At 28.7% G+C, this 18,712-nt stretch overlaps 8 protein-coding genes across 10 annotated transcripts; 4 read left to right on the top strand and 4 right to left on the bottom strand.

The window, feature by feature from the left end:
• The first annotated feature begins 29 nt into the window (after positions 1-29).
• On the top strand, positions 30-1,698 carry OCT59_020638 (uncharacterized protein). Of its 2 annotated transcripts, none has more exons than XM_066149313.1 (6): positions 30-343; positions 419-491; positions 553-663; positions 735-779; positions 852-1,373; positions 1,446-1,698. In XM_066149313.1, the coding sequence occupies exons 1-6, from the start codon at positions 161-163 to the stop codon at positions 1,481-1,483; spliced, it is 972 nt and encodes a 323-aa protein (XP_065990231.1). In that variant the 5' UTR covers positions 30-160; the 3' UTR covers positions 1,484-1,698. The 2 variants fall into 2 exon arrangements, with proteins under 2 accessions (XP_065990231.1, XP_065990232.1); XM_066149314.1 differs by having other exon boundaries at positions 737-779.
• Positions 1,699-1,764: 66 nt separating this feature from the next.
• Positions 1,765-3,639, bottom strand: OCT59_020639 (uncharacterized protein). The gene is made up of 7 exons (XM_025317650.2): positions 3,180-3,639; positions 3,050-3,115; positions 2,790-2,965; positions 2,662-2,727; positions 2,521-2,582; positions 2,325-2,448; positions 1,765-2,251 (listed from the first exon to the last, which is right to left on the bottom strand). The coding sequence occupies exons 1-7, from the start codon at positions 3,471-3,473 to the stop codon at positions 1,825-1,827; spliced, it is 1,215 nt and encodes a 404-aa protein (XP_025177888.1). The 5' UTR covers positions 3,474-3,639; the 3' UTR covers positions 1,765-1,824.
• Positions 3,640-3,875: 236 nt separating this feature from the next.
• OCT59_020640 (uncharacterized protein) lies at positions 3,876-5,760 on the top strand. Its single transcript, XM_025326092.2, has 8 exons — positions 3,876-4,066; positions 4,140-4,308; positions 4,375-4,523; positions 4,583-4,716; positions 4,811-4,942; positions 5,017-5,096; positions 5,172-5,271; positions 5,354-5,760. Exons 1-8 carry the CDS (start codon positions 3,918-3,920, stop codon positions 5,416-5,418), a joined length of 978 nt encoding a protein of 325 aa, XP_025177887.1. The 5' UTR covers positions 3,876-3,917; the 3' UTR covers positions 5,419-5,760.
• Positions 5,761-7,149: 1,389 nt separating this feature from the next.
• OCT59_020641 (uncharacterized protein) lies at positions 7,150-9,013 on the top strand (the record flags this gene model as incomplete). Its single annotated transcript, XM_025317648.2, has 2 exons — positions 7,150-8,213; positions 8,347-9,013. The coding sequence occupies 2 exons, from the start codon at positions 7,150-7,152 to the stop codon at positions 9,011-9,013; spliced, it is 1,731 nt and encodes a 576-aa protein (XP_025177885.2).
• A 1,284-nt stretch (positions 9,014-10,297) lies between these two features.
• OCT59_020642 (uncharacterized protein) lies at positions 10,298-12,512 on the top strand (the record flags this gene model as incomplete). The annotated part of the gene is made up of 12 exons (XM_025317647.2): positions 10,298-10,332; positions 10,398-10,582; positions 10,674-10,786; positions 10,853-10,877; positions 10,982-11,078; positions 11,154-11,279; positions 11,356-11,417; positions 11,488-11,706; positions 11,772-11,917; positions 11,993-12,066; positions 12,133-12,253; positions 12,333-12,512. The coding sequence occupies 12 exons, from the start codon at positions 10,298-10,300 to the stop codon at positions 12,378-12,380; spliced, it is 1,251 nt and encodes a 416-aa protein (XP_025177884.1). The 3' UTR covers positions 12,381-12,512.
• On the bottom strand, positions 12,415-13,661 carry OCT59_020643 (uncharacterized protein). 2 transcript variants are annotated; one of them, XM_025317646.2, is made up of 5 exons: positions 13,562-13,661; positions 13,375-13,477; positions 12,911-12,941; positions 12,747-12,820; positions 12,415-12,674 (listed from the first exon to the last, which is right to left on the bottom strand). In XM_025317646.2, exons 1-4 carry the CDS (start codon positions 13,566-13,568, stop codon positions 12,758-12,760), a joined length of 204 nt encoding a protein of 67 aa, XP_025177883.1. In that variant the 5' UTR covers positions 13,569-13,661; the 3' UTR covers positions 12,415-12,674; positions 12,747-12,757. The 2 variants fall into 2 exon arrangements, with proteins under 2 accessions (XP_025177883.1, XP_065990233.1); XM_066149315.1 differs by having other exon boundaries at positions 12,447-12,635; positions 13,562-13,660.
• A 279-nt stretch (positions 13,662-13,940) lies between these two features.
• On the bottom strand, positions 13,941-16,168 carry OCT59_020644 (uncharacterized protein). Its single transcript, XM_025317645.2, has 4 exons — positions 15,713-16,168; positions 15,241-15,423; positions 15,024-15,116; positions 13,941-14,939 (listed from the first exon to the last, which is right to left on the bottom strand). Exons 1-4 carry the CDS (start codon positions 15,977-15,979, stop codon positions 14,631-14,633), a joined length of 852 nt encoding a protein of 283 aa, XP_025177882.1. The 5' UTR covers positions 15,980-16,168; the 3' UTR covers positions 13,941-14,630.
• Positions 16,169-16,872: 704 nt separating this feature from the next.
• On the bottom strand, positions 16,873-18,496 carry OCT59_020645 (uncharacterized protein; the record flags this gene model as incomplete). Its single annotated transcript, XM_025317644.2, has 6 exons — positions 16,873-17,229; positions 17,331-17,503; positions 17,570-17,682; positions 17,761-17,874; positions 18,060-18,268; positions 18,368-18,496. The coding sequence occupies 6 exons, from the start codon at positions 18,494-18,496 to the stop codon at positions 17,002-17,004; spliced, it is 966 nt and encodes a 321-aa protein (XP_025177881.2). The 3' UTR covers positions 16,873-17,001.
• Positions 18,497-18,712: the final 216 nt, after the last annotated feature.

The following is an 18,712-nucleotide window of genomic DNA, read 5'->3' on the forward strand; positions in this document are numbered from 1 at the left end:
ATGTTGAATATCGGAAAAACTAAAGAGGAAAACAAAGTAATCAAGAATCGCCAAGTTATCTGCCAAGTTATTCGCCAAGTATATCTTATAAATAAGCCAATTAATTTGTTTTGAGTGTCCCCATTTGAATCTTCTTTACTTACACACATACATAGTAACAATGTCAACTCAGAATACTGAAGCAATAAATACCCTGAAGGGTATGTTCCCTAGCGTAGATCCCGAAGTATGTGAAGCAGTATTTGAAGCCAATCAAGCAAATTTAGAACAAAGTATAAATGCTCTTTTGAGTATGTCTGACCCAAACTACAAGAGTGAAGAAAATATTCCAGCTCAAACCGAAGTATGTTGTATCATTTGAATTAGCTTCTTTACGTTTTTCCTATAAATTTTTTAATTTTTTTTTTTAAATACATAGTCTGGACCTAATACTAGCGAACAAATTAAACGTGATGAAGAATTAGCTAGAAGTTTAGCAGCCGAAGCAGATAGTAAGTTTTTATTTTTAAAATAACTTTTTCATATATCTAAATTTTTGATTTTTGATTTTAGGACAATTTTATGCCGAAAATCCTCAATATGATGCACAACAACAACGACAGCAACATGGACAGCAATCACCGCCTCAACAGCAACAACAATCTGCTTTCCCTGATTTTTCAGGTAAAAATGCTTAATTTCATTAATTAGATAAAGATATGATTTTTATATTAAATTATTTTTCTATTAAATAGAGGAACTTCCAATAATTAAAGAAAAAATTGTTCAGGCTGTTGACAGTAAGGATTATTTATTTGATTGAGCAACTTTAATTTTCTTAAATTATTAAATTTATTTTTAAAAAATTTTAGCAACAAAAAAGAAAGCTAAAGAATGGTACGAAAAATTAAAACAACAAACGGCAACAAGAAATGAAACAACTCAACATTCTACTCCGCATTACACAAGTTTACCCGGTTATGAAGCAGATAATCCTTTACTTGAAGAAGATTTTTCTCCTTTTCAACCACAAAAAAATAATGATCGTCAGTATATCAATACCACCAACAATTCTTTTAATACTGCCCCTAATGCTCGAATTTCACCTTTGAAATCTCAGCCAGTTTATGGATCACATGGTATTGATGTTAACAAGGATACTGACGATGATGATGTATTTAGCTCTTCCACTAATAATCATCAAATAAAAATTATAAGAGAAGAAAGAGAAGATCATAATCAATCTTCAATTAATTCTGCTTCTAAGGCTTCTCCATATAAATTAAATGATGATTTAGAAATTCCAGATAATAAAGATAATAATAATAATTCTACATCAACAGCAACTACTACTTCTCCTGAAAGGCATGATATTCACAAAGCTACTAGTGCAGGTAATTTATATTTATTTACATCCATAATCGTATAAGTTAATCATTCTTTTAATGTCATCTTTTTTAATTTAGATGCTGAAGACATTAAAGATTTAGACTTGAAACAATAACTAGAATTATTTATTGTACGAAATGCTCGATTGTATTATTAATCTTTTTTTTTAATATTTAGTTTATGATTAGATAATCTGCTTAAATATTATATAGTACTTATAACTTATTCTACACTTTATTTGTTATAATTGTAAATGTTTTATATAATAAAATAACCTGAAAATATGTAACATTTCAAGCACTTCGAATAAAAAAAAAAATTAATTTATAAAAAAAAAAAATCTAGATAAAGTTATTATCTCATTCGTGTATAGAGACTCTCTAAAGCTCTTTTTCTAACTGGAGATCTTGGATAATAATCATATTCAATAAATACAATTAAGAATAAAAATTTTTATCAATAATGGCTACCATTAATCTTCCTGTTGCCATTTTCGGAGTATTTCCCATAACCATCATCTGTTCTCAATCGTTTATCATATCGATGTGAACTTTCCAGATCGACCACATCAAGATCATCATCCTCATCCTCACGACTATTATAGGCCATTTCGACTTCCTCAAACTCTTCTTCAATCTCTACTTCCTCAAAATCATCATCATCGATTTCCTCAACATTTGGTGATTCAGTATCTTGATTATAATTAGCATAATATTCTTCTAAATATCGGCCATGTCCCTCATCTTCTTTTTCGTTAACTCTAATATTTTCCACCTTTTGCTCTTCAATTTCTTTGTTTGCTCCTGAATTCCAAGCATTCGAAACCATCATTTCACCTGAAACTGTACTACGAACATGCCAAGCAGGTAACGCATTTTGTTGTCTATTAAATATAAAAAAGTAAATAGACATTCTAAATAAACGTGATTAAACATAAGTACTTAAAAAATACTTGCCGCTTTTTTTCAAGTTCCGCTTGTCGTTCTATTTTTGAAGTCTCATTATCATCCTGAAACACAACGACAATATCCCCTCCCATTTGTTGCATGGTGTCTTGGGCATATTGTACATCATGTTCCTCTAAATATATCATTGAAATAATTAACGTCAGTACGAAAATAAAATACAATCTATACTTTATTTATTACATACGAGTAGAACCTGGTTGTCCATTTTTTGCACCTGATCCAGCTTGTAGTTTTTCAATTGAAGAACTTTTGTACAAATAGAGATAAATTATTGCAATAGAAACTAATCAAATCCTAAATTAAATTTATATAAGTAAATACATACACAGGGATTCGTAATTTATCAATAGTTTTCAATAAATCGATTATCGGTTTACTTTGTTCCATGAATCTAAAATTTTTAAATAATGATCAGTAAGTTATTTTGCGGACTAAACCATCGTCAACAATTACCTTCCATGAAGCTTCTCGGATCCTTTGACGTTTTCGGCATTGTCATTATGATCCAATTCAGAATGACATAAATCACATATAAATGTCTGACGAATAGGATCAAAGAGATTATGAACGTCAAGAGGTGCAAATACTTTTTTGCAACCTGGGCATAAATATCCCTTATTTTCTTGTTCCTGTATTCACAAAGAGGCTTCAACATGGATTGTTTACATGAAATAGAATATCAAATCAAATTCAAAATAAAAATGAATTCATACACTTCGCATACGATCGCCGACCATCTCACGGATTTTAAAAATTTTCCATTTGATAACATTGACAACCTAATAAAAATAAAAAAATGATAAATAATAATGATTATAAATACACATAAATATGTGTTCTTACCTGTTGCCAGTCAACATAATAATAAGTTCTTGGAATTGCCCGCTGTTCTGCTTTCTTTGGTTCAGCTTTTGTGAACGTTTTAATGAGACGTGCTTCTTTTAGAGTACCGCAAAACTTGTGGATCTCTTTGACGTTAAGACCAACGCCTTTCGCCAAGTTTTCGTCGCTCATGGCTTCTTGTTTAGTGAGCTGATCCAGTATTACAATGTGATGTGTTTGGAAAAAAGCTCTTGCCACCCTCATTAGCAAAGAAATGAATACGCTCATATCAGTTGCTTCTTCCACACCACTCATTGTATTAATGTTTTATTAAAAAATTTTGTAACGACGAAAACAAAAATCAATGGCAGTTGGAGGTATAACAAGAAAAACCAACAAAGCAAGGCGGAAGCTCAAATAGCGACTTCTCAAGTTAAAAGTTCTATCAAAGAATTTTGATCTCTGAAAAATATGTAATAAACAGAAAAGAAAATAGAAACTAACATAAATAATAATGGGCTTTTTTTGTACGTCCGAATACTACCAGAATTCCGCAGCAATGCGGGGAATCGGAATTTTTCGGTTCTTATTCAAGGAGGGTTAAACAAACAACCTTACCTGGAACAATATGGAACATGAATTAATAAGTTTGATTTGTCAATATAATGTATGTGATAAAGTATAAATAAGGTCAGAATCCGTTTTTTTTTTCGATTCAATTTCCCTTTAAATTTTAGGTCAAACTAATTTTCAATCCCAATGTCAAATGAAAAAGTCATTTTAGTTACCGGTGGTTCCGGCCTTGTAGGGAAAGCAATTGAGTGGGTTATTGAAAATGATAACGGAAAATATGGTAAACAGGAAGGAGAAAAATGGGTTTTCCTCACAAGTAAAGATGGTAACTTAAGGTAATAATTTATTATTTTGATTCAAATTTCTATTAAATCAAAAATTCAAATAGTTTTTGAATTTCCTTTTAAGGTCTGCAGAAGCTACGCGTGCTATTTTTGAAAAGTATAAGCCAACTCACGTGATACATTTGGCTGCCCTCGTCGGTGGTCTTTTCAAAAATATGAAATATAAATTGGATTTCCTAAGAGACAATTTATTAATCAATGATAATGTTTTGCAAACTGCCCATGAACATAAAGTAAGGATTTAATTATAATTCAAAGCACGAAGTATTATTGAAGATTTAATATCATATAACTTATAGGTTAAGAAAGTTGTTTCGTGTCTCTCTACGTGCATCTTTCCCGATAAAACAACATATCCAATCGATGAGACAATGATTCATAGTGGGCCTCCTCATGAATCTAATTTTGGTTACGCCTATGCAAAGCGTTTGATAGATACTCAAAACAAGTAAATTAAATCTACACGTGTGTTCATGATTTAAAAACCTTCTAATTACTTTATTTTAGGGCATATCATGATCAATTTGGTGATAATTTTACTTCAGTCATTCCAACTAATGTATTTGGTCCTCATGATAATTACGATTTACAAGATTCTCACGTTATTCCTGGATTAGTTCATAAGTGTTATCTTGCTAAAAGTAAATTTGGATAGTGTGTCTTTTTTTTAAAAAAAAGAAAACAAAAAATATATATACATATATATTAATAATTTTAAATTGACGTGAATTTCAGAAAATGGAACGCCTTTTGTTGTTGCTGGAACTGGTAAACCTCTTCGCCAATTTATTTATTCGCGTGATTTGGCAAAATTATTTATTTGGGTATTGAGAGAATATAAAGAAATCGATCCTATTATCCTATCAGGTATTGTAAATATCAAAAAATTTTAACAGAAGAAGTAGTAGTAATTTTGAAGTCTAAATTTACACTTTTTTTAGTTGGTGAAAAGGATGAAGTATCTATTAAAGATGTAGCCGATACCATTGTAAAAGCTGTTGGTTTCGAAGGCGATTATAATGTGAGTGGTTATTCTTAAAAAAAATAAAATAAAATGATAAATAATAGTCATTGCTAATAAAAAATATTTATTTAGTTTGATACTAGCAAAGCGGATGGACAATATAAAAAGACAGCCAGTAACGCAAAATTAATGAAATATCTTCCCGATTTTCAATTCACTCCCTTTGAAGTTGGTAAGTTAATACAATTTTATTTGTGTGTCATTCAACGACAATATATGAAATTCGTGTTAACACACTTTCCTTTTAATTAAAGCCGTGAAAGAATCTACAGAATGGTTCATCCAAAATTATGATAACGCTCGTACTGGAAGTCATTAGAATATAATAATAGTAAAAGGAGCAATGTATTAAATAGATGTATTTTAAATAAATAAATTTTATTTAATTTAATTTTTTAGAATCTAATAATGTTAAAGTAATAATCACATTACAAGACGAAAATAGCTAATAGCGGAGTAGTCGGAAGATGAAGTATAGATAGAATTATATATAATACATACACTTCAAATGTAGCTTTAACATTCAGGTTTATTTTGCATTTTAAATGATAAATAGAGTTTATTTTGAGTAAACTCGTGCATTTTTGTAATTTGAATCACTTTTTAGCTTTCTACTATATACCAAAATTAAAGCGCACCTGATTTAGTAAATCATAACAGGAAAAAACATTGGACATATAATCGATTAAAATCTACCATAACTTCCTGGTACCCTTTAATGATTAATCATTATATCGGAATTGGTGATGTCGATCGAAGGATAAAATTTGAAATTCGATATAATGACACCATCCGTTCTATTAGTAAAATTTGTCAAAAATCCGTTATATTAGGAAATCCATTATCGAGGGTAAATTAATTATACTGTATAAATAAAAGCTATACTGTATAGACTATACAACATCGGGAGTGATACAGAAGTTGTGGGATTTGCTGTACCAACTCGCTCTGAATCCAATTGTAAAGTATCCTGTAGAATTATATTTAAGTTTTGCAATGGTTGACATTTTTTTTGTTCTCAAACCTTTTGAATACTAGACTTATTGATATTATCAAATAAATTGGAGCCAATAGAAAGTCTCAGCTTTGATTGTTGTAGCTCTTGACTCATATTTGGATGGATTTTAAGGTCATATTTATTAAATAGCCCTTCAATCTGCTGCTGATGAACTATTATATACCAAATTTGGTTTTATACAAAGTTACATTAAATTATCCAAAATCTTCAAAATTTAATAACTCACATTATTGACATTTAAATAGTACTATAAGCTTGAACAAATACATGATGACTTTAAGTAACTTGTTTTTCATAAACTCAAGAAAAAAAATTTTTTTTTATTCAATACAAAAGTTAAAGAAGTTTAAGTTACTATTTCCAAATAACAATAATTATTTTTTTTCAAAAAATTGAGGTATTATATGAAAGAGAAAGATATTTAAGATAAGTTTAAAAAATTTCAAATGAAAATAAGAACTAAGAAGAAATATTCCTAGTTATGGAGTCACGAAAACATGTTAATTTTAATAGGAAATTAGTAGTAAATTACTTATAACTTTCATATAATGATCGGCAGAAAAATCTTTAATAGTAAATTTTTATATGATACTTTACATATGTTTTGATTGTCCGGAGCGAAGCGAAGGACAATATATGTCTACGCACTATGAAAAAAAAATCGATCACGTGAGTTTCTCTGTCTGCCACGTGATCGTCACCCAATGAAATCGGCAAATTTTAGTTTTTCGTTCCGGACTTACAACGGTTCCCGTAATTAGTTGATGGAATGACATGAAATCATTCACGTTATATAAATTGCAATATACCAAAATTTCCCGGATTATACCGAAGGTCAGATCGGCCCAGACACCAAATTCGTTATAACGCGAGCCGACTGTATACCGTAAATTAATATAAATATTGTGTAAATGTGTAATAATAGGGGCAAAAATTGAATTTCGCTCATGCCTTATTCTAGTCCAAATTTATTTTTAGCAGAACAGCAGAACATATTAAATCCCGACGGGTCAAAAACGTGTATTAAGAAACATGGAAGAAATGCTAAGAAAACGTGGAAAAATTATCATAGGAGTTGTGGGAGTTGTAACTATTCCTTTCACTATACCTATTCTGACATATATTGTTTTACGTGATGTAGTGCAAGAAGTAAAAAAAAAGACAAAAAAAGTAAAAAGAGATATCGAGATATGGAGCTTGGAACAAACTTTAAAACTGCAACTTGAATTAGAGCTAAAGAAATTTATTTATGAGCAGAGCAAAGTTCAAAAGGATATTGGGTTAAAACCAAGCGATGCGGGTTTTTGTGAGTGGCTAAAGGACGTTAAAAAAGTTAAAATTGATTGTGTATTAACTAACTGCAAACAAGAGTTACAAGCAGAATATGAAAAGTATCTAACTACCGGAACTCAAGAATTGCCGTCACTCAATATAGAGGCGATTGACCAATTAAAAAGTTTTAATCATTGTAAATTGTTTCCTAAACAAGAATGGATAGTTAATAAGTTGATACCAAATGCAGAATTAAACAAAAGATATAAAAGTTATGGTTTATGTTTAGATTGCCAACAACCTAAAATTGATGAATTTAATTGCCAAACTTGTGGTACTCGATATTTAATCCAGTACTTCAAAGAACTGACCAGTAGTAGCAATCCAGAAAATGAAATTATTAAAAAATTCCAATCAGATAGCCCTAGTTATAAGAAAGCATTGCTAAAAAGAATACCTTATAACAAATTTGAAAGCGAAAGTATCGAGTATTTAGGAAGGGGAGGATTCAGTACAATCTTTAAAGCTATAATGAACGAATATAATGATTATTACGATTATGAAAAAGACGATGAAAAAGTTAAAAACAGGAGTGATTATATAATTTATCGCAAAGTTGTTTTAAAGAAATTAAAAGATTCTAGCAATGCAATGACTGTGGATTTTTTGCAAGAAGTCGCTAATCATCATAAATTGTTTAAAAAGGGCGATAAGATTGTGAAGTGTTACGGGATCACCCAAGACCATCAAAAAGACTACGTGATGGTTATGGAATACATGGATGGCGGCGACTTGCGACAATGTTTAAAAAAGCATGCTAACAAGTTAGACTTTAAAGCTAAACTCTATTAATTACTTACAATTACAATTGGATTAAACAGAATTCATAATCTAGGATTAGTTCATGGGGATTTACATCCAGGCAATATATTAGTTAATTATTTTTTTTCTTTGTAGCATTTCTGATCTAGGTTTTTGCCGACCTGTTAATGAATCCGATAAAAGTAAAGTCTATGGCGTTACTCCATATATTGCTCCAGAAGTTTTAAGGCACCAACCTTATACTCAAGCAAGCGATATTTATTCTTTTGGTGTAATAGCATATGAATTATTTTGGAGTAAATCTCCTTATTATGATAAATCGCATGATGAATTCTTGGCTATAGAAATCTGTAAAGGCTTACGGCCTAATCTAGATGATCTAAAATTCCCTCAAGTGTTTAAAAACTTAATTCGACAATGTTGGAATGCTGATCCAGCAAAGCGTCCAACATCTGATAAATTAGAAAAGACTTTAAGAGATTGGCAAAAAGATACCGAATTTCTTCTTAAACTTCAAGAAATTTCTCAAGATTTCACTTACAAATCCCATCCAACTGCTATTACAACTAGTAAGTTAATAAACACCAAAGAGATTAATAGACAATTAAACAGTTTAGACCTTTTAGGAATTAATGTTTCAAAACTTGATTTTGAGGAAAATAAGAAAATAACTAGTTGCGAAGCAGAAATAACAGAAAATAACACTGCAAACATCATTTCTAGTCTAGTTTATAAATTAGAAAGCGAAGAAATCTCTCCCATTGAAGACAAAACATTGACTCAAATTTCACCGATGAACTAGTTCAATCCTGAACCGAGTTAAATTTCACTTATAAAGATTGAATCAACACCGATTAATATTCGTTTGATATACTGTATTTGATTAAGGAAATATCTAGAGAGATCTAAAGCGAAATCAAATTAACTGTCGAAGACATTAAATAGCTAAAATTAAGTTGTTGGGACCGATAATGAATAAGTACTGTAAGGGTGCTGTCATTACCTAATATTTTAGTGGGAGGGGGTAACTAAAGATCTTAGGTTACATATAATACTATATAAGGAATTATATATATAACATATCTTACCTGCTCTTATATTAAAGTGATATTAGGTAATATCTGACAGTGCCCTTAAAGGGAAAGATGAAAAGAACATTGAAAATAAAGTTAAGGTGTAGCTAAATGTGGTGCAAATTTGGGTATTGGGTATAGGGGCAAAAGAATATTATTGAAAAAGGGAACGTGAAATTATTTTAAAGGAAACACAGGCTGGATACAAATCGGTTTAGCTCTTTAAAACGGTTATTAACTTATTTGGCAGCACTAGCTTTACTAAATTTAAATAGAATGTTTTTATTTCCGTAAAAAATTGTTGATAGCGAAATGACGAATGAATTTTAAATTGACGTTAAAAATAATTGATGTAGTTAAGTGAATGAGTTATGTAGAACGTCGAATGAAGTAAAAAGCTTTAAAAAGAGAATTAAATAGCACGTGAGTTTATTGATTTATTGACTAAAGTCAAAGCGCTTTTCATTACCTTAATAATCATAAATATGTCATTGGGGAAAGTTTGAAAAATAGCTACTAGGAAAGGAATAAACATGCAAGTTATCTTGTCCGTCAGGACATGACTAGTGAACTAATGGCTAAACATGACATGAATCCTAAATTTGGTGTTAATTTGAAGATAGTTTCGCGTAACAAAAAATTTTTTTTGGTGAAGTTGAATTGTTCTCATTTATTTCCTAGCCTGGCAGCATGAAATAAATTGAAATAGTGCATTTAGTAGAATCCTAAAAGCATTCTTTTATAATAAAATAACAATAGCACGTGTCAAGTAACTCTCGTATCGATGAAATTCCCACTTATCACACTTTTTTTCGCTCTTCACACCCAAGTAGAATCCTAATTACGATTGAGGAAATAGATTTTTTGACTTTAATTTAAACATTATAATTTAAACATTAGATTAGGCTTTTTTAAAAAATTTTTTTTTATGCTACACAATACATTATCCAATCAAATCTAGTTTTAGCTATGTTAAGGATGCCAACAAGTACACATCTTTATTGCACGCAATTATGATTGACAGTCTTTTCGTTTTGAACACTGCTGGGTAAATTTTCTTTAGGAAATAATTATTCTTTTCTTCTTAATTCTTACCATTTTTTTTTGTTATAGAAAAATTATCATTGAAAAACATTGGCGAGGTCTTATAAATCGTCAAGTGGTTGATTATTTTAATGACCAAGTATCTAGACAGTCCTCCCCGGAAGATTTACCACCAGTCGTTTCGACGCCAAAATACCAGCTGGTCCATGTTTACCGATCTAGCTTAACTTTTTTAAGTCCTGTTTCTAGTGAAGGTGATTAAACATAAATTGTGAGCCATTTGATATTTAATAAATTTCGGTTTTATTCATTGGAATATAAATTATCATTTATTATAAAAAATAGTCGATGTTTTGTTAGTGTTAGAGTTCCTTCACAGGATAGTAGACATACTAGCAGAATATTTTGGTGAAATATCTGAGCTATCAATAAGAGATAATTTTGATGTCGTTTATCAGGTTAGATTTTAATCATTATTAGTTCGATTTGTATTTACTTTAAATTAATCAATTTATAATTAATAGCTTTTAGAAGAAATGATGGATTATGGTAATTCTATAATTTATATTGATTTTAATGGCTCTTAAATAAAAAATGTCTTTAAAATAAAGATTGGATAGAATATAATATGATTTTTATTATGTGTTATATAGGATATCCATTAACTACTGAACCTAATGCTCTGAAGGAAATGATTGTACCTCCAAATATTATTAATAAAGTGATAAGTCAAGTTGCCGGAGTAACAAGGTAAAAAGGTCTCAAAGATAATAAAAAAAAGTATATACATATAATCTTATTTTTTTTTTCTTTCGTATTTGCTAGCGTTACGCAGCATATTCCTAATGGAAGTACAATATCAAGTATTCCATGGAGAAAATCTGGTGTAAAATATACAAATAATGAAATATATTTTGATATGATTGAAGAAATAGATGCAATCGTTGATAGGTACAACGAAGTAAAACTAAATTTGATTTTCGAGAAAAATGAATTAGGGCTTATGTTTTTTTTCTTGATAATTTAGTAATGGCGCAATAGTGTCATCTGAAACCCATGGAATAATACAAGCAAATTGTCGTTTATCTGGTTGGTTATTCATAATTGTTTATTGAATAATAATTTAAATTTAAATTTAAATTAATTTATTGATATTTAGGAATGCCTGACCTTACGTTGAGTTTCGTAAATCCAAGAGTGTTGGATGACTGTAGTTTTCATCCATGTGTTAGATATAACAAATTTGAAAATGAACGCGTACTTTCTTTTGTGCCTCCTGATGGTCCATTTAAATTAATGAACTATCGGGTAAATTTGCCACATCAACAATCTTTACCAATATATGTAAAACCGCAAATTCATATTGGAAATAATGGTGGTATGTTTCTTATTTAATATCATCCGATTATAAATATTCTTTTTCTAAAAAAAAAAACATTATAGGTAAATTTGATATATCAATCAATATAAGAAATACAGATGGAAAACCTATAGAGAATGTCTTGCTGGTATTTCCCTTAGCTAAATCTGTATCGAATGTTAACGCTACATGTAATCTTGGTTCATATATTTTTGATCCCGTCACAAAGGTAAATTTTATCTTTTTTCGTATGAAAGGAAGTATTTTTAGTCTAAAAATGATTTTTTTTCTCATATTTGGTTAGAGTGTTAGATGGGATCTGGGTAAAATAGAATCTAAAGATAAAGTTCCTTTATTATCCGGAAACTTCAGCAGTTCGTGAGTAATGTTTTTTTTAGTTGAAAATAAAAAAAATCCAATACTAACAATGGTTTATTTATTTAGTGAACAAACACCAGAATCAGGGCATACAATTACATTAGACTTTTCTATTAATATGTATGCAATATCGGGACTTAGAGTAGACAGTTTAAAGATATTTAATGAAGGATACAAACCATATAAGGTATGTTATATTAAAATTTAACTTTTTTAATTAATGAATGAAATTATTAATTTAATTTATTTAATTTATAAATTTAAAGGGTGTACGAAGTTTAACCAAAGCTGGAAAGTTTCAAATTCGCACATGATAAGGACTTTTTAATTAATTAATTCATTCAAAATTTGGAAGTTTCAATTAAATCATTAATGTATTTGGGGAGAAACCAAAAAAAAATTATTTAATTTATAATAATAATACAAATAAAACAAAACTTCTTGTATAATAACTAATAATAAATATTTCTTGTATTTAAACAAGGGACTATAAAATTAATGATTTAAATTCATTTGAACAAGAAAAATTTGTTGCTTCTGCCTAAAACTACTTTTTTTAACTTCTTTATCTTACAATAAGAGAATATTTTTAAAAATCATATAAGTTCCTAATATAAATAAAATAATATAAATAAAATAATAATAAATAATATTTAATGAATACAGAATACTTTACTCACTCATTTCATAATTATTTACTTTGATTCGTTTCCTTTTCTGCTTTCGATTCTAATGCTTTCAATTCTAAGGCTTTCTGTTGAAAAAGATTAGATTATTAATATTATTAATAAAAATGAAATATTTGTTATAAATGAAATTAAAAGAAAATCATTTCAAAACTTACTTGTTGCTTTTGTCTCATAATTTCAGCATCACTAGAAGGTTAATGAGAATGATCACATAATTTCGAATTTCGAATGATTTTGATTTTTGGAAACGTTTAAATAATTTTTTTTTTTAACAAATCCACAAAAATTAATTTCAAAGGATGAAAAAAAAACAATAAAACAAAAAAAAAGAAAATCAATGAAAAAACAAACTTAGTGTCATTCCAAAATTAAAATAAAATAAAATAAAATAATCATTTTTTTAAACATACAAAATTAATTAAAAATTAATTTCTTTATATTAGAATAATTAGAATAAGTTTTTTTAAATATATATATATATATATACAGATACATATATATAAATAATATAGATCTTTTTTCTTTTTTTTTTTAAATAGTTGATAAAACAAAAAAAAACAAAAAAAATAAAAATAAAAATAAAAATATACTATTATAATAATATCTTTTTATTACGTACCTTTCAGCTCTTTTTTTAAAAGCGTTTCCATCTTCTTTTTTCTTTGGTTGCTTAGATTGTTTTTTCAAATTCTTTTCACGAGCTTTTTCTCTTTGATTTCCACCTTTATAAAATAAAAAAACAATTTTTTATTATTAAGTTCAGAAATAATTTATTTTAACATTCAGACTTCTTAAATACTACTTACGAGCCATTTTAAATGATTTAAAAATGTAAACAAGTAGAGAATTGAAAAAGATTAAAAAATTTTTTAAAAAATATGAAGCGGAGAAACAAAAAAATACGTGGTAAATGTAAATGGGAAGATTTGGAATTTTTAAGCACCGCAGTAATTGCTTTTTTGAGGCTGATTTCCCGACAATATCTTTTTAGTATTAGTTCCGTTAATCAATGAACCAAATAAAATAATTATTGTTTTTCAGAACTATGAAATTTTTTTCTTACCAAATTCGTTATTATTATTTGTAATTAAAAACGAAGCAGATCTAAATACAAACATCTCATCCATTTTAAGTTATATTATTTAAGCATAAGATTTACATTAAATAATACAAAAAAAATGTAAATTTGTAAAAATATACTTAATTTTTATTTTGCAAAAAAAAAATCATTTTCCATATCAATTATGAAAAGGAAAATGAAATGAAAGAAAGGACCCGAAAATTTTTTATAACTATACAACTAACAAAATTATTATCATTTCAAGAAAAAAAAACAAAAATATTTCGTTAATAATGAAAATAAACTAATGTTAAGGATAAAATAATATAAATGAAAAAAAAAAATGTCCAAACAATTATATACTAGGGGTAAAAATTTATTAACAACTCAGACGAAGTTATTGACTTAGTGCAAACAACTTCGAAAGAAAGGGAAAAGGGGAAATCGAAAGAGAAAAATGATATACAAAATGAAAAAAAAAAGAGAGAAAATAAAACTTCCCACTTATGATATCGCCATATCCAATTAAGAATCATTGTGGATTTTTTTTTTACTTAAAAAATATCAACAACTAAATTTATCACATTATATAACATTAATTTAACCTATATCAAACAGGATAAATTTCAAACTTAAATGGATATGATGCTTTTTTTTTATGAGCGGGATAAAAAAAGGTAAATTTTTAGATGTTAGCAAATTATTATGAAGTCATAAATTCTACGTGAAAAAGGAAAAAAAATATTATTCACAAAAAATTATTTAAAGAAAATATGATATTTAGTCTATTTTTCAGTCATGCTTGACATTTCAATTCATTTCTTATCACCAGGTTGAGGTGAATATTGTTGAACTTTTGCGGCTCCATTTCCTCCAGTATTAGCTTGATTCCAATAACCTGCAGCTGGACTTTGCATGTAAGGAGAACCTTGAGCGGTAGCATATTGATTCAAATGTTGCTGATTGTATTGAGGATATTGAGCTGGTGACATGTAAGATTGAGCGAGACCTCCGGTACCCATTGCCATACTGCTTGGGATGTTACTATATTGATTAGCATATGGATTTATTCCTAGAGCATAAGATTGAGCAGATGATATTTGTCCACTATTAGGTGCTTGATGCTGCTATGAATTAAATAATTTAAATTTAATCAAGAGATCTTGTAATATAATAAAGTTAAGAAAACGGTTGTTGATTTTACTTGCCTTTCGATCATGATCATAAACGTTATCATTATTTCCATCTGTGTGAGTATTATCATTTCCATAATTTGGAGTACTTTGAGACGCACGTGCTTGCTATATTAAAAAAGAAAGATTTGATGCAAAAAAAAATTTTATATTAATAAAAAAAAAAAAAAAAAAAATTGTTAAAAACATTTTTAAAGATTAAACTCGAATCGTGATCAAATTTTATACGTACCGCAGCAGCTGATTCTTGAGTTGGTGCATCAGGAGCATTTAAACAAGCTTGAATTAAATTCTTTCCCTCAGGTTTAGTAACGAGAGGTTGAAGTTTTGGAGTAGTAAAGGTATAAACAAGGCCAGTTTCGGATACGACGAGAAGAAGAACTTGTGTGCCCGTCAATGTACTAAGTTCATACGCCTAGATAAGAAATTGGTGACAGTTAATAATGATTATTTGGTGAAAAACGTGGGAGAACGAATTGATAAACCGGGCAAGGTTTACAAAAATCATAGAGACAAAATAGGATGTACATATGTCCTATTACGATATTTGTCTAGCCAAGTTTCGCCAAAGTGGTAACAAACAAAAAAAAAAATAGGGGTAAAATAACCCAAATACCAATCCAAATTATCCGAAGTTCTTTTACAGTGTTAGTTATATGTAGGAGTATCCGATTTTTTTTTTTCTTAAAATTTAACCGAATTACCTTTTTCATTATACCGGCCTTTCTTTTACTAAAGGTGATATGGCGTCTACTTTTATCATCAATATACTCGATTTTTATCTTGCGGCGTCCAGCTTTTTTCTCGCTCTTACTATCGTCGTCACCAGAATCGTCGTCTAAATCATCGTCATGGTCTCGCTTACTTCCTCTTCGTGGAGTCGTCTGTTCAGATAACGGCTCCGCAGGGTGTCCTGAAGAGTTACTAAGTTTTCGTTGGTTAACTGAAACAGAACTACTGAGATTGCTCATTTCTGTGACGTGCTTTCAAATGAGGAAGTAGAAGGTTTTTTTTATGTTTATGGGTTATCGTTTTTGACTGGTAGTTTGGTAGCAGTAGCCTTTTTTCGTAGTTTGTATTGTCTATATGCGTTTTTGTGGAGCTTTTTTATGTAAAGAAAAAAAAGGAAATTTAGCTAGGATTAGCTAAAGTTGTTCTGTGGCGCTAACTTGCATGAAATGTTTATCTTTTATTATTAATCCATGATTGGCCTAATTTCTGATTGACCCCTCAGGACGGATAATTTTTTTGGTTCACAATTACTACAATAACAGAATAATATCCTTAGTATTAGTCAAACATGGTCTACATAAGATAATTCTGACCAAATTAAATCAGTTTATAGACTTATTTGTATTATTTGTATTGCGTATTTTACGTTTAAATGTCGTGTCCGATTTACCATTATTAAAACTTTAATTTATTATTTTTTTTCACTGGTTAGACAGGTTAGAAATATTTCTAATACAATAAATATCAAATAACTACCAAGATAAATTAATAATAATGTATTTTTTTATTTTTTTTTTTATTATAATATTATAAAATTATTACCAAAGACATATATGATTTTCGTGTGAAAATTTCGAAAAAAGAGCCAATTATTTGTAGACAAAAAAATTAAATATTATCCACAAACTCTATAAAGATAATAATTAAAATACCCCTTATATGATTATTGCTTAGCAACATAGCCACAAAAATTATTCAATTACTTTAATTACTTACCAATTTAAGATAACAATTGCATTCCTATAATAGATGTAAATCGAACATCGGGTTACTAAAGTTACTAAAGCAAAAACAGAAGAAATAGCCGCCATACTTTATCTATCAAGGTATTAGCCCAAGTTTGTGAGACTTTAAATTAAATTTTTTTCAAAGATTCCTAAATAAATTTATTAAATAATAGATTTACAAGTTTAAGATTACTGCAAAGGGGAAAAGGGGTTGAAATATTATAAAAAAGTTTTTGTTACAAAAATTTTCATTATTATGATTTTCGTTCCATTAACTTTCCCAACAATTCTTTTTGAATATCTGCCTGTTTTTGAGATTCGACAAGCGATTTGATCGATCGTAAATCATTTACAATATCTTTCGTCTTGCCGAAATAAACTTCTTGAAGTAAATTACGCATTTTAAGTTCAATGTCCTCAACCATACGTCCAATATTGGCTATGTGAGCTGAAGGATCATCAATTGGATAATCGGCTTCGAACTATTTATTTATCCATCGTAAATAATTTTTTTTTAATAAATATAAGCAAAATCTATCCAGTGAAAAATATTATAACTTTATATATATATATTTTATTTTACCTGTCTCGTCATACTCCCAGATAAATTCATATTTCCGAGTTCAGGTTTGCTTGTAATGGTGTATAACATAACAGTAGATGTTAATTTATAATGTGCATTACGACCTCGTTCATTTGCTTTGAATACATGAATTGAATCCCATGCCCCCTTCATCCTACGACTACCATCACCGACTAAAAAAAAAAAGTCAACCGTTATTATTAAAAAGTTATGAATAATTATATCATATAAATTTTTACCTTTTTTAAATAAAACCGCGCCAGAAAATCCGGATTGAAGTTTACTTTGAATTAGTTCTTGTTCTTGGTCATTGTCCCAAAAATATACTGAAGAAGTACCTCCCTCATAATACCTTTAAAACAAATAATATAAAATTTAATAATAGCTATTAGATTTCTTTTTAGAGGGGAAAGAAAATAATACTACACACATCTCACGATATGTATCAAAAGCTTCATTGGCGGATACCTCCAATTTGCGAATTTTTTGAGAAGGGAATATTCCATCATTTATTGGAGGATCATACTCGTTTGACCAAGGAGAACTAAAGGGAGAAGAGATTTTTTTTTTATTTTTTATTTTTTTTATAAATAGAGAAAGAAAGTAGTTTAAATGTCGGTTTAAATAACCAATATTACGATTAGGTGCGTTTTAATGAAATAAGACAAAAGTTTTAGCTTTATAATTCTTAATGTATTTTAAAGGACAATTAGTAATAGCTTAGCTTACCGAAAAGAATCACCATCTCTGTTAAAAGTAGACATTAAATAATCTTTATTCGCGATTTTGCATTTTGCAACCTTAAGTGGTTGGTCAATAGCATTTAACAGTTCATCTTGAAGACCAGGGACAAGATCTACAAGCTGTGAAAGATTATCCTCTGTATTTTGAGGAGGGAGGCGTCTCATGAGATCTAAAGCACAATCAATTTGGTCACCCTGTTGAAATCAGTTTCAACAATGATAAAAAAGAAAATTTGAAAATTTACATTAAAAAGAAAGATTTCAGGAATTATAACATATTTGTTAATTTTCTACCATTTTGAGTCCTGACAAGAGTCTACGGAAGTAATTTGGCCTACTAATTTTCATAAAATTGTTTTGATTATAGGAAAAATTTTTATTGGGTGGAGGAACAAATTCATGTGATCGATGATATTTTGTCATATTTCAAAGCTTGATGACAGTGGAAACCGCGGTAATTGTTGGAATTTGTAATAATTTCTTCGATCATATTTCTGCTGCTTCGGTCTTCGGACACAATACAATATCTTACAATGGGTCAATAAAGCAAAATTCGGGAATAAAAAAAAAAAAAGTTTCAGACAATTTATTCATCGAAATCTAATTGTACCGATACAAATATTGAACGCATGATGATCA

Source organism: Rhizophagus irregularis, chromosome 3 (genome assembly GCF_026210795.1).
Source record: "Rhizophagus irregularis chromosome 3, complete sequence".
In the NCBI taxonomy this organism is placed as follows: Eukaryota; Fungi; Glomeromycota; class Glomeromycetes; order Glomerales; family Glomeraceae; genus Rhizophagus; species Rhizophagus irregularis.

Excerpts from the sequence above, each read along its gene's own strand:
- OCT59_020643 (XM_025317646.2), bottom strand. Across the intron at positions 12,942-13,374 it reads TTTAAAAAAAGAGCTGAAAG|TGATGCTGAAATTATGAGAC; the intron begins GTACGTAATAAA and ends TTAACCTTCTAG. Across the intron at positions 12,821-12,910 it reads TTATGAGACAAAAGCAACAA|AAAGCCTTAGAATTGAAAGC; the intron begins GTAAGTTTTGAA and ends CTTTTTCAACAG.
- OCT59_020639 (XM_025317650.2), bottom strand. The coding sequence starts at position 3,473 with ATGAGTGGTGTGGAAGAAGCAACTGATATGAGCGTATTCATTTCTTTG. Across the intron at positions 2,966-3,049 it reads TCGGCGATCGTATGCGAAGT|GAACAAGAAAATAAGGGATA; the intron begins GTATGAATTCAT and ends TTGTGAATACAG. Across the intron at positions 2,252-2,324 it reads GCGGAACTTGAAAAAAAGCG|ACAACAAAATGCGTTACCTG; the intron begins GCAAGTATTTTT and ends TATATTTAATAG.
- OCT59_020644 (XM_025317645.2), bottom strand. The coding sequence starts at position 15,979 with ATGAGCAATCTCAGTAGTTCTGTTTCAGTTAACCAACGAAAACTTAGT. Across the intron at positions 15,117-15,240 it reads CTCAAGAATCAGCTGCTGCG|CAAGCACGTGCGTCTCAAAG; the intron begins GTACGTATAAAA and ends TTTTTAATATAG. Across the intron at positions 14,940-15,023 it reads TTTATGATCATGATCGAAAG|CATCAAGCACCTAATAGTGG; the intron begins GCAAGTAAAATC and ends AATTCATAGCAG.
- OCT59_020638 (XM_066149313.1), top strand. The coding sequence starts at position 161 with ATGTCAACTCAGAATACTGAAGCAATAAATACCCTGAAGGGTATGTTC. Across the intron at positions 664-734 it reads TGCTTTCCCTGATTTTTCAG|AGGAACTTCCAATAATTAAA; the intron begins GTAAAAATGCTT and ends TCTATTAAATAG. Across the intron at positions 1,374-1,445 it reads TCACAAAGCTACTAGTGCAG|ATGCTGAAGACATTAAAGAT; the intron begins GTAATTTATATT and ends TTTTTAATTTAG.
- OCT59_020640 (XM_025326092.2), top strand. The coding sequence starts at position 3,918 with ATGTCAAATGAAAAAGTCATTTTAGTTACCGGTGGTTCCGGCCTTGTA. Across the intron at positions 4,067-4,139 it reads AGTAAAGATGGTAACTTAAG|GTCTGCAGAAGCTACGCGTG; the intron begins GTAATAATTTAT and ends TTTCCTTTTAAG. Across the intron at positions 4,717-4,810 it reads TAAGTGTTATCTTGCTAAAA|AAAATGGAACGCCTTTTGTT; the intron begins GTAAATTTGGAT and ends CGTGAATTTCAG.